The sequence below is a fragment of a genome, unplaced genomic scaffold (assembly GCF_019419815.1).
Source record: "Pyrus x bretschneideri cultivar Hongxiangsu unplaced genomic scaffold, Pyrus_bretschneideri_v1 Contig1, whole genome shotgun sequence".
Classification (NCBI taxonomy): Eukaryota; Viridiplantae; Streptophyta; class Magnoliopsida; order Rosales; family Rosaceae; genus Pyrus; species Pyrus x bretschneideri.
The window spans coordinates 2,687,647-2,699,008 of record NW_025999390.1 but is presented as its reverse complement, the minus strand read 5'-3'; the positions used below and the strand labels follow the sequence as shown (position 1 = coordinate 2,699,008).

The following is an 11,362-nucleotide window of genomic DNA, read 5'->3' as shown; positions in this document are numbered from 1 at the left end:
CGAGGGTTTCTCCTCGATTTGATCATCGCTTCTTGTTCGAAGCGAGGTCGGGATTGTGGCTCATGTGCTTGTTGCTCCTTAGGTTGTTGGTCTTGTTATTGCTGTTGTTCACTGGTTTGTTTCATAGCTGCTATATGAAACTTGAGAGCAGTAACAATCTCTCTCCTAGCCTCAACCATGTTCTAAAGCCTCTCTTGGTAGGGCCTGCTGGTGTGGAGTCTCCGCCTCACTTGTTTTTTGTGTTGTTGGCAGTGTTTTGGCTTGAGATACCATCATAGTCCAGTGCGATGTTCTGGTTGGGATTCATGGGCTCTTTGGTTCTTGAAGAGGTGAGTGGTTTCACTAGGCTGGAAATGTAACAGCAATGGTGGAGAATTGTATCCTTGCAGAAGAAGAAAGAGTGTTCGAAGAAAGAGAGAGATAGAGATTATGGGCTCTTTGGTTCTTGAAGAGGTGAGTTGTTTCACTAGGCTGGAAATGTAACAGCAATGGTGGAGAATTGTATCCTTGCAGGAGAAGAAAGAGTGTTCGAAGTGAGAGAGAGAGAGAGAGAGAGAGTTTTTCATTAACAGTTTTTCTTAACTAATTACATTGGCAGTTATCAAGGGTATATATACCTAACAAGGTTGCTTACTCCTTAAGCTATTACAAGGATTACAAGATGCTTACACTTGTCACAATTACAATCACAAGATGACAAACTGTTAAGCTTGATACACTGTTATCATCCCCTCTCAATCGCAGGATGAGGATTGCTCAACCTGAGATTGGAATAGTGTCTGAAACAAAGGAGTAGACAAACACTTGGTAAGGATATCAGCAAATTGTTCATTCGAGGAAACAAAATAGACTTGGAGTAACTTCTTGGCAACCCTCTCTCGGACAAAGTGAATATCAACTTCAATGTGCTTTGTCCTTTGGTGCATAACTGAATTGTAAGCTAAAGCTATGGTTGAGAGATTGTCACAGAATAAAGTAGTGGGACATGGCAAATCAACTCCGAGAAATTGTAAAAGTTGCTTTATCCAGTCAACCTCTGCAGCTGTGGAAGATCGAGCTTGATATTCAACTTCAGTTGAAGATTTGGAGACTGTGTTTTGTTTCTTGGAGGTCCAAGATATGGGATTAAAACCCAAGTAAACCACCAAACCTGTTGTAGACCTTCTGTCATTCGGATCCCCAGCCCAGTCAGCATCACTGAATGCATGTAAATCTAAACCTCATTTGCTGAATTGAATACCATAGTCCATTATGCCTTTCAAATATCTGAGAATTCTCTTCAGAACTATAAAATGGGATTCCATGGGACAATGCATAAACTGACATACCTATTGTACTGAAAAAGCAATATCAGGTCTTGTAAAAGTAAGGTATTGCAAAGCACCCACCACACGTCTATACAATGCTGGATTATGAAAGGGTTTGCCATCATCCTTAAGTAACCTATTATAAGGTAGACAGGAAGCATGACATGATTTGGAGAGAGCCATTTCAGTCTTGTTTAGCAAATCTGTAACATATTTGGATTGTGATAGAAATAGACCAATGGCACTGTGAGTGATTTGAATCCCTAAAAAATAATGTAAGGGCCCAAATCTTTAATATCAAATTCCTGAGCTAAAGACTGGATGACATCTATAATAGCTGCAGTATCATTGCCTGTGATGATTATATCATCTACATACAACAAGAGAATCACCACAGAATTCCCAACATGCTTCACAAGCAAGGAGGAATCAAAATAAGTAGTGAGAAATCCCATAGTAGGCAAGAAATTAGTGATTTTCTGTATCTGAGATGTCACGGTAGCAGTATAATATGAGAAATTTGATATTTGATTGATAGTTTCATGCCTTGGGGCCACAAATACGTACGAGACACGTTAGTCTTGCACATAAATTCTTTGAATTCCACATTGTCATGCGAAAAAATAAATCCCCACAACAGTGCTTGATTCGTTTAAAATGTCTTTATTTTTGTCATTTCTACATAGTAAATATCAAAGAAAAGATAAATTCTCTTGTAACAAGATGCACCAATTTTTTTTTCTTAAATGCAAATGTTGTTTATTATTCATGGGGACACCCGATGGATCGATACTCATTTTAATTTGCACTAGGCTTTAATAATGTTGTAGTCTCAATCAATTAACCAAAGCAAGTAGTCCATCGGTACAATGAACCTCTTAATTGTGACGAGACCACTAACATATGTTGATAGCAAGATCAAGCCAATTAAGACAATATATGATCATCAAGTCTTGTGTCTCTGTACAAAATTAGTCTCTAATTATTAGCACTTCAAACGAGTTATCGTACAAACTCCTCCATCTCTTTACCTTTGTTTATTAGAAAAAAGGGCAAGATGGTTGCAAAGGGCAGGACGATTGCCAAGCGTTAATAACAATTTTCATACCATGTTAGTGTTTAACTTTCTTGATGTGCAAATATATAAGTTTAGTCACTCAATCAAAATAATATATTCGCCTATTTGCACCTGAGTTTAAATCTTTTACCTAAATAACTTGCTTTTGACACTAGACATCTGGATAATATATCCATCTCTCGCACCTGAGTTTAAATCCCTTACCTAAATTTCGATATTCGAACTTGGTGGGGGATATCACAAAATTGTATATAAAAACTTAAGCACAATGCATCGCAATGGCCAAATGGTACCACAATTGAAAAAACACAATGTGGACAGTTTATTGAAAAGTCAATAGCTGTCGTTTCTGACGTCAATCATTTTCCATGAACTAAATGACACCTTTGGCTTTGGGTCACCAAAAAGTTGTCACTATAATTTTTTATTAACTAAACTCTAATATGAAATTAAGTTCAGAGATGTAACATGCAACCAAATAAATAAGAGAACAATGAACAAGAAACTAAATATAACTTCGGGTAGAGTTAAAAGTTTAAAAATTAGTCAAAAATAGCGAGAAACTAGAGTAATATACAAAATCATACAATCTAATTACAAAAAATAAATCAAATGGGACCTTTCTTCGTTTCTTATATTTTTAGGGATGTTCCGGTTGAAGAAAAAGAAGATAATACAGGGCACAACAATCGTATCAAACACCGCAATTCTATATCAATTCTCAGGCAAGCAGTGGCAGGTAGCTATCAGCAGTCGGTCACTCAATCTTCTTGGATGTACAGAACTTTTTGACAACATCAGATTTCAATTTGCGTCCACGAGAGAGAGCTTCTAGGACCATGTCATCAATTTTTTGCTCCTCCTTCTCGTACACGTAGAAAACTATGAAGGCAGCGGGAACTCCTGGAACAATAAGAGAACAAAGAAACTAAGGGTCAAGGTGGGGCAAAATCGAACTTATTGATGCAACTGCTAAAAGAATGAGTAATGCCGGTCCAATGGAATACAAGAGTACCCCGTCACCAATCCAATCAAGTCCGTACGCGGCTGAAATATAGGGTGCAAGGATATAAAATGATGGGTTCTTTAAAATTTACACCATATGAAGCTGAGAGGCTGAGACTAGTACCGACAGTTTCTTCCAAAAACAGGAAATTGGAAGAAATTTAAATACTATAAATTAAATGTCCTAAACATTGGTTTGTTCATTAATTACCCAAACCAATTTTTCAGACTCCCAAAGTTCCTACCATTTTGTGCATGAATTTTAATGATTTTCTATATAAAATTGGACAGACTTTCAGAATGTCAGACCTTAATATTATTCAAAGTTCAAATGAACTCCCGATGCCTTGAATTCTGTGAGTGAGTGAAATGGAGGAGAGATACCTATAACATATAAGTTCTGAAGTGAAAACGCTCCAAGGAAGCTAAGAACCAATAGGGTGAGAACAACCTACAACATCACCAGTAAATATAAAGTAAACGTCAGAAAATAAGAGAACAAAGGAAGCGAGATGCAATTCTATAACTTACTAGCATGTGCATTCTGCACCTCTTCCGTGAAAATAATATACAGCTGGAAGCACAAAAGAAGATGGGAACGGCAGAGAAATACCTTAAGGAACAATATCCCGTCATATCCCTTGGCAAGAGATTTCAAAGTTTTAACAGATGCATTCCATGATGAAGCCAGAGACTTGGCAATTTGTTGCGACGTCTCTTCTGATAAGCGGAAATGTGATGACTGAAGCTTCTCAATTTTGTATCCTAATCTGGAGCGAAATTTTGTTTGTAGTTAGTAGTCAGTTTCACTTAATAATGAAAGCTGAGGAAAACAGCAGTTTTCAAACAGAGAAGCTAATGAATATGAATACAAGAAGGGCATAGGCCATACATCTTTTTAGGTAAACCGGCATGAGTGAACACAAATACTGAAGCTACCAGGAGAACCTTTGAAAGCATAGTAATAATTGTAGATTCAGGTACAATGAAGTTGTAGTAGATTGCAATCAAAACAATTAACGCCTTCAACGTCTGTTTTTTATCCTTCCAGAGTAATGTGTCAGCTACTGTCAAAACCACAAGTGCAATACATAAGTGCACATATACTGTTATTTCGCACATACTGAGTCAATCATAAGGATGTCATTATGCCTGATTTTAGTTAACATATAAGAAACATCAAAGTAAGATGAGTAGAAACTGAGGATTCGTACCCCTTCCACTTCCAAGATATATTGACGCTTTAGATGGTCCTTCTCTTTTCGGTCGATGTTCAGCCCTCAAATGTGGGTATGCATCAATTGTCCTCTTCAGACCATCCTGAAGAAAGTAAATAGCACTGTGTCACAAGAAAGCACCTTATCTAGAATTTGAACACAAAATGTACAATGACACGATAAGAGTGCTTAGACCTTTTTAATTCCTAAGTGCTCACCAATAAGAGATATAAGTTTAACTACACATTCTGTATTCGTATATAGCACAAACAACATCCTAATCACAGGTTCAAATGTTCAAGGCGGCGAAGGTGTGAAAGAGAAAAATATAAATGTTGTATGCTCTGCCAACTGGAGTGCTAAGTGCAACTCTCTTGTATTAAGTTATTAAACAAAGGACTTATCACTCTTTTTATGAAAAAATACTGAACCTGAAGTGATACGATGGGTGTGTAGCCGATTCGATCCTGTGCTTTCGAACACTTAAAAGATCGGGTGCAAGAGAGGAGTCTAATTCTCGAAGGCGTCAACTGTGGAAGCTTCATCCCATATGGGCCTAAAAGCTTATATGTCAACTCCACCATATGTGCAATTGGCATCACAACAAAGGCAGGGATTTTTATTCTTGGCCTGCAAACGACATTCATTCAGGGAAAACAAAAGAGAATGGACATTGAACAATCACTATATTAGGCATTGAGGAGTACAGTGATTACATTTAAGGTCTCCTTAAAATGAAAGGATTACGAAAAGGAATTACCTTTCATAGCCAAGACCTTCTACAATAAGTGAAACAAACTCCCAAAACTTGATAGGTTCCATATTGGTTATAAAATATGCCTGCAAAAGCAGTACTATTTTAGGCTTTTAGCTAGAAATGCCGCAATCTGTCTCCATATAGTTTAGCTTGACATCAATCAGACATGCAAAGTAAGTTTCAAAAGCATGACTATCCCATGTTTTAGAGCAAATCTAAGGTATCAAAACGTGAAGGAATGACTCAGTATAAAAGATGCTTTTATATTTGTTTTTCTTCTCTTAATATCAGTTTATATTACATGTACTGTCAGATTATTCAATGCAACTTTGAAAGTTTATTTCCCCAGAAAGCTTACTTCTCCCGTGAACTTCAGAACATGTATCAAACCAGTATCCAATAAATCTTTCTTGTGGTACTAAATAAATCATGGCAGTTGAATAATTCAATCCTCTCTTTATTTCATCGTCTATTATACATTTATACTTAACACCACCCACCCTATCTTGTATTTATCTCAGGTGTCAAAAAACTTAATAATATATTGGTACCTGCCCTGCAGCTTTATCTGCAACTGTCCCTTCTGATGCAAGAGCTCGCTCTGCACATATATGCGCGTGCGCCACATTTTCAACATATGTGAAATCATAAATGTTGTTGCCATCACCAATGATGAACTGTTCAATTGAAATAAAGAGGAGAAAACAATGAGCATCATATATCGTGAAAGGACTTAGCTGATAATGGCGTAAGGGAGATGCAAGACTAAAGTAACTGGGACCACCAACTTCCTTACCTTGGATATCCCTGCCCTGGCGGCAACAACCAATGACGGAACCAGCAACCTATCACCAGGTCCAAAAATGCTGCTAGGGCGAATGCAACAGGTGAGAAGCCCCTTAACACCATTTGCCTTGATGACCAATTCTTCTCCTTGGGCTTTCGTTGCAGAATAGAAATCATTGTGCTGAAATAAGTTACAACGTGCAACAATTCCGTAATTAAAATTGCATCCACACACATTCTTGCATCACTGTAAATACATTAGGAAATACTAGTACCTTAGGTGGATATGGCAAAGACTCATCCCCGTCAATAATCCCATGAATCCCATCGAAAACAACACTCGGGGAGCTAGTATAGATTAGTCTCTTTACTTTGAACTCAGTACAAGCATCAATCACATTCTGAGTTCCTGAACAAAATCAAAGCATAGTTTCAAAAGAAAAAAAATAAAACTTTGCATAAAACCCCAAAAGAACCCCAAGGATCAAGCATCAATCATATCCATTGATTAAACCCGAACTACGAAATTATTTACTAAACTAAAAACTGAACTTATCAAAAACAAGAAGCAAAAAAAGCACAATTCGGATTGTATACCTTCTACATTGACCGAGTGGTGGAGCTTGTAATTGTTGATGGACGAATTTGGAGCCGCCATGTGGAACACAACCTCCGCGCCTTGTAACGCTACAAGATTGAATGCATAACGCAGAAAATCAAATCACGCACACCAAATCAGCCGCCATTGATGCAAACTCAAGACTGAGAGAGAAACAAAGCTGACCTTGAAGAACTTGGCTCTTGCTGCGGAGGTCGAGGGACACGTACTGGGCGCGACCGGTGCTCAGGGCTTCGGCTAGAATGCCGTTTTCTTCGGAAGGTTCTAGATCAACGGTGGAGCCGAGGTCGGCGATTCTGACCCGGAACACATCGTATCGGATCAGCATCTGGACCAAGTGGCGCGCCGCGAAGCCTCGGCCTCCGGTGACCACGCACCATTTTTCGTCGCCTGACATGGCAGGAAGATGGCGGCGATCGGTGGAGGTGAAGGCAACGAGGATGGGAGAGTGGAAGTGTCACTGTGTGAGATAGTCAGCAAAGAAGGTGGACAGAAATTTACGGTGGGAGTGAGATGGAAAACCAGAGGAATCTAGCTGACGGTTAGACCCGCCAATCTGCCCAACAGAAGCTTGGGCTTTGGTTTGGGCTTAGCTCAAAAATTAAATTGGGCTTTTCTGCTGGGCCCAATAATAGCTTTTGACCCAAATTTACTTGCTTTTCCCTGCCATTTCCGTTGCTCCAAACAAATTTCAAATTGCTCCCCCCAAAAGTAAATTCCTCTACAGCTTTTCTGCTTCCACATTACATTCACTGGCAGATTACAGAGAACCACTCATTCTCTCGACGGAGTGAGAGTAGTGATCGGCACAGAATACTCAACGGAGAAGAGGAGCAAAATATGTCCTCAAAGTCCCAGCCTTTCTCTTCCACCAGATTCAACTCAATGATTGCCGCCGCCGCCGACGACGATGACTTTCAGATCCCACTCACCCAAACAGCCACAGCTCCCAAGCCTTCCAAAAAGCAGAAGCGCTCCAAACCCATCTATCGCGGCAAGGAGAACATTCCCCCCAATTGTTTCGGCAGCAAAGACTCGACTTTGGAGCAGACCCAGGGTTTCAAATCCTCGATTTTCGAGGACTGCAGCTTGGATTCGATACCCACAAGCTTCGATTGCGGGACCCTCGACGGTGGCGGTCTCGCTTCTTCTTCTGCGTGCGTTGACGAGGAAAAGGAAAACGAAAAGGGGTTGAAATCAAAAGGGGGATATCTGTGCAATTCAATCGAATCTAGGTTAATCAAGCCTCGACCCGATTGGGATTTCGGTTCGGGTGATGGCGAAAGCCAGGATTTTGAGGAGCTCGATGTGCTGCTGAAGCTGTGCGATCGAGCAGGAGGAGGAGAGAGTGTTGGCGTCAATGGAATGGAGGAAGGGTTTGGAATTGTGGAGGACGAAAATGGGGGTTTGGTGCTGTGTCCTCTGTGTGGGGCTGACATTTCGGATTTGAGCGACGAAGAGAGGCAGGTCCATAGCAATGAGTGTCTTGACGAAGAGGAAGTTCAAGCTCAAGACGTAAGTATAAAGTATTAATCTTTTTGAAGATTTTGGCTATTGATTGTGAATGCTGATTGTGGTAGTGTGGGGTGTTTTTCTTGGAGCAGGCTCCGTGTCCTGATGAGGAAAGGGGGCATCAAAATTCCAGGCAAGTTCTTGAGTGGCTGCGCAGCCTGGGATTAGAGAAGTACAAGGATGCTTTTGTTCGAGAAGAGATTGATTGGGACACTCTACAATGGCTCACAGAAGAGGTATAGAACGTAGGATATGTCTGCCTATTAACTCACCCTTTTGGTTACTTGATTTGGATTTTGATTGAATTACTCTTTCTTGTTGGTTTTTATTTGCTGTGAAGGATTTGGTTAGCATAGGCATTACTGCACTTGGTCCGCGGAAGAAGATTGTGCATGCCCTTGCTCAACTTAGAGAAGGTGCCACTACTACTACTAGTAGTTCAACTGAAGCACAACCAAGAAAAAGGAGAGCCAATGGAGTCGATATGCCCAATGATACTTCAGAAGCACCAGTTAATGATGTTAGTAAAACAGCTGCAAACAAATTGATCACAGATTACTTCCCGGGATTTGGAACTGCTAGGAAGCAAGTTTGCACCACCTCTAGAGAACAGCGAAGGGTAGAAAAAGCGGGTGCCACGTTCTGGTCAGAAACGTGGTGTGGAAAACAATAATGCCACAAATCGGAAACTCAGGGATATTCCCTCGTGGTGTTGCATACCAGGAACACCATTTCGAGTGGTAAGTGACCTTGCAAGTGATTGTGAACGTCACTGTGTACTACACTTTTTAGTATGTATTGCTCTTCAGCTTTAGGATAAGTTATGGTGTTTTCATCCTCTTCATTTATAAGCCTGAGGCTGATTTTTTGACAAGTTCATTTGTTCCCATTTGCAGGACGCTTTCAAATATCTTAGACGGGATTGTTCGCATTGGTTTCTAACTCACTTTCATATGGATCGTAAGAACGCTTTTTTTTTTTCCATTTAAAACTTGTATTTAATCTTGCTTGTTAGTCCGGAAACGTACCTCATTTGGAATGATGTTAGTCCGGAAAGGTACCCCATTTGGAATGATGGCAGCTACTACATAGGGCTAGTTATTTGCAGACATTTTTGGGTCAAAGTTATCTGATTTGATATGATTGCATTTGTTACTGCAGATTATCAAGGTCTAACGAAGTCCTTCTGTCACGGAAAGATTTATTGCTCCTCCATCACAGCTAAGCTTGTAAATATGAAGATTGGCATTCCATGGGACAGTATACAGGTTGTACCCGTCAACCATAAGATGAATATTTCTGGTATTAATGTGACCTGCTTGGATGCAAACCACTGTCCTGGTTCGATAATTATACTTTTTGAACCACCCGACGGTAAGGTGCGGTCCAAACTTACCTTCTAACCTCACTCCATAGTATTCTTGTTTTCTTTTCTATGTTTGTTGGATAACGGTCCCTGATTCCATGTGTATCTAGGCTGTTCTGCATACAGGGGACTTTCGCTATAGCAACAGCGCAGCAAGCATGTCTTTTTTGCAAACATGTTCTATCCATACTCTCATCCTTGATACCACTTATTGTAATCCACAGGTGAGCCTAACACATAGAATACGGCATATGTTATGAAGTTCATGTCTTTCCTTTATCCCCTTAGAAAATAGATTGCTCATCATTTTGTTGTTGGAAAGTATATACTGCATAATACAACTTTAGAAGCGAAGTGACGTTTACTCTCATTTCATTATGTTTTGCAGTATGATTTTCCAAAGCAGGAGGCTGTAATACAGTTCGTCATTGATGCCATTCAAGCTGAAACTTTCAACCCTAAAACTCTATTTCTGATCGGCAGCTACACTATTGGTAGAGTTCACTGCTTATCTCGTTTCTATCTCCCTTTTGCTTTTACATATCCATTCCAATGTGTTGCTCTATATCATTGGATTACTCCATAAAGTGGTCATTGCATTTCCTTTCTGTTATCTCTTTAACCCCCAGCTCATTTATTTCTCTCTTCCCATCCATGTGTTTTATCTCCATTTTGCAACAGGAAAGGAACGACTTTTTTTGGAGGTTGCTCGTGTGCTCCGGAAAAAGATTTATGTTAATGCAGGAAAGCTGCATACTTTAAAATGCTTGGATTTTCCTGAAGAAGATATGCAGTGGTTTACATTAAACGAACAGGAAAGCCATATCCATGTGGTCCCTATGTGGACACTTGCAAGCTTCAAGCGACTGAAGCATATTTCCAATCAATACTCGGTGAGGGATTTACCCTTTTCCTTATTATGTTACCTTGGTATGTAGACATATCCAGAGAAATGTGTTTTCAAAGAATAATGTAACTCATGTAGATATATAATGAAATTTCTGACTCTCTGAGATTTGCGAAGTAGCATCGTATCATGAACTTACATTTCTCGATTAAGCTACCCTTTCCATGGACTCGAATTCCACTTCATGTTAGGCCAAGGGCAAGACTGAAGTTTCGAAGTGCTTAACTAGTTCCTTTGTTCTTTAACTCTCAGAGTCGATTCAGCCTTATCGTTGCTTTCTCTCCAACTGGTTGGACTTTTGGTAAAGGAAAGAAGAAGTCCCCGGGAAGAAGATCACAGCAGGGTACCATTATAAGGTGACATTTCCTCCTCTGCTACAATACTAAATTGCCTTGGATGAAACTTTTGACCATATCAAACATTATAGAGTAGTGATTCTCGCACTCCCGCTTTCTCCTCTTGCACTGCAGGTATGAGGTGCCATACAGCGAGCATTCCAGCTTTACAGAACTCAGAGAGTTTGTGAAGCTTGTTTCTCCAGTGGAAATAATACCTAGTGTGAATAATCACGGACCAGATTCTGCCAAGGCCATGGTTTCTCTGTTGTCATCTTAAATTTTTATTTATTTTATTTCCCACTAACTTTACAACTTTTGTAATTTTACCCTCAATAATGATGGATAACGTGATTTGTATTAGGGTAGTAATAATGGAACTTCTGGTTGTGCAAAGGTCCCATGCGTAATAAGGAGAGGTTGATGTTAGTTCTAGCATTCAAGACAAGTCATAATTTGGAGTCTTCGTTGTG

General features: G+C 39.8%; 2 protein-coding genes across 4 annotated transcripts; one reads left to right on the top strand and one right to left on the bottom strand.

Moving 5' to 3' along the window:
- Positions 1-2,868: 2,868 nt before the first annotated feature.
- LOC103953014 (3beta-hydroxysteroid-dehydrogenase/decarboxylase) lies at positions 2,869-7,277 on the bottom strand. Of its 3 annotated transcripts, none has more exons than XM_018648836.2 (12): positions 6,935-7,277; positions 6,748-6,837; positions 6,426-6,559; positions 6,161-6,331; positions 5,916-6,041; positions 5,368-5,447; positions 5,039-5,237; positions 4,605-4,710; positions 4,283-4,454; positions 4,004-4,160; positions 3,775-3,841; positions 2,869-3,288 (listed from the first exon to the last, which is right to left on the bottom strand). In XM_018648836.2, the coding sequence occupies exons 1-12, from the start codon at positions 7,164-7,166 to the stop codon at positions 3,143-3,145; spliced, it is 1,680 nt and encodes a 559-aa protein (XP_018504352.2). In that variant the 5' UTR covers positions 7,167-7,277; the 3' UTR covers positions 2,869-3,142. The 3 variants fall into 3 exon arrangements, with proteins under 3 accessions (XP_018504352.2, XP_009363014.2, XP_048435067.1); XM_009364739.3 differs by having other exon boundaries at positions 4,283-4,457; positions 6,935-7,276; XM_048579110.1 differs by having other exon boundaries at positions 3,242-3,288; positions 3,700-3,841; positions 4,283-4,457.
- A 175-nt stretch (positions 7,278-7,452) lies between these two features.
- LOC103953005 (DNA cross-link repair protein SNM1) lies at positions 7,453-11,252 on the top strand. Its single transcript, XM_009364728.3, is given in 11 exon segments — positions 7,453-8,284; positions 8,374-8,517; positions 8,622-8,912; positions 8,914-9,021; positions 9,178-9,241; positions 9,443-9,660; positions 9,758-9,871; positions 10,036-10,141; positions 10,329-10,540; positions 10,807-10,910; positions 11,025-11,252. Coding segments are annotated over 11 exon segments (2,181 nt in total). The 5' UTR covers positions 7,453-7,609; the 3' UTR covers positions 11,170-11,252.
- The last annotated feature ends 110 nt before the right edge of the window (positions 11,253-11,362 follow it).

Excerpts from the sequence above, each read along its gene's own strand:
- LOC103953014 (XM_009364739.3), bottom strand. The coding sequence starts at position 7,166 with ATGTCAGGCGACGAAAAATGGTGCGTGGTCACCGGAGGCCGAGGCTTC. Across the intron at positions 6,838-6,934 it reads CAAGAGCCAAGTTCTTCAAG|CGTTACAAGGCGCGGAGGTT; the intron begins GTCAGCTTTGTT and ends TCAATCTTGTAG. Across the intron at positions 4,711-5,038 it reads CACCCATCGTATCACTTCAG|GATGGTCTGAAGAGGACAAT; the intron begins GTTCAGTATTTT and ends TACTTTCTTCAG.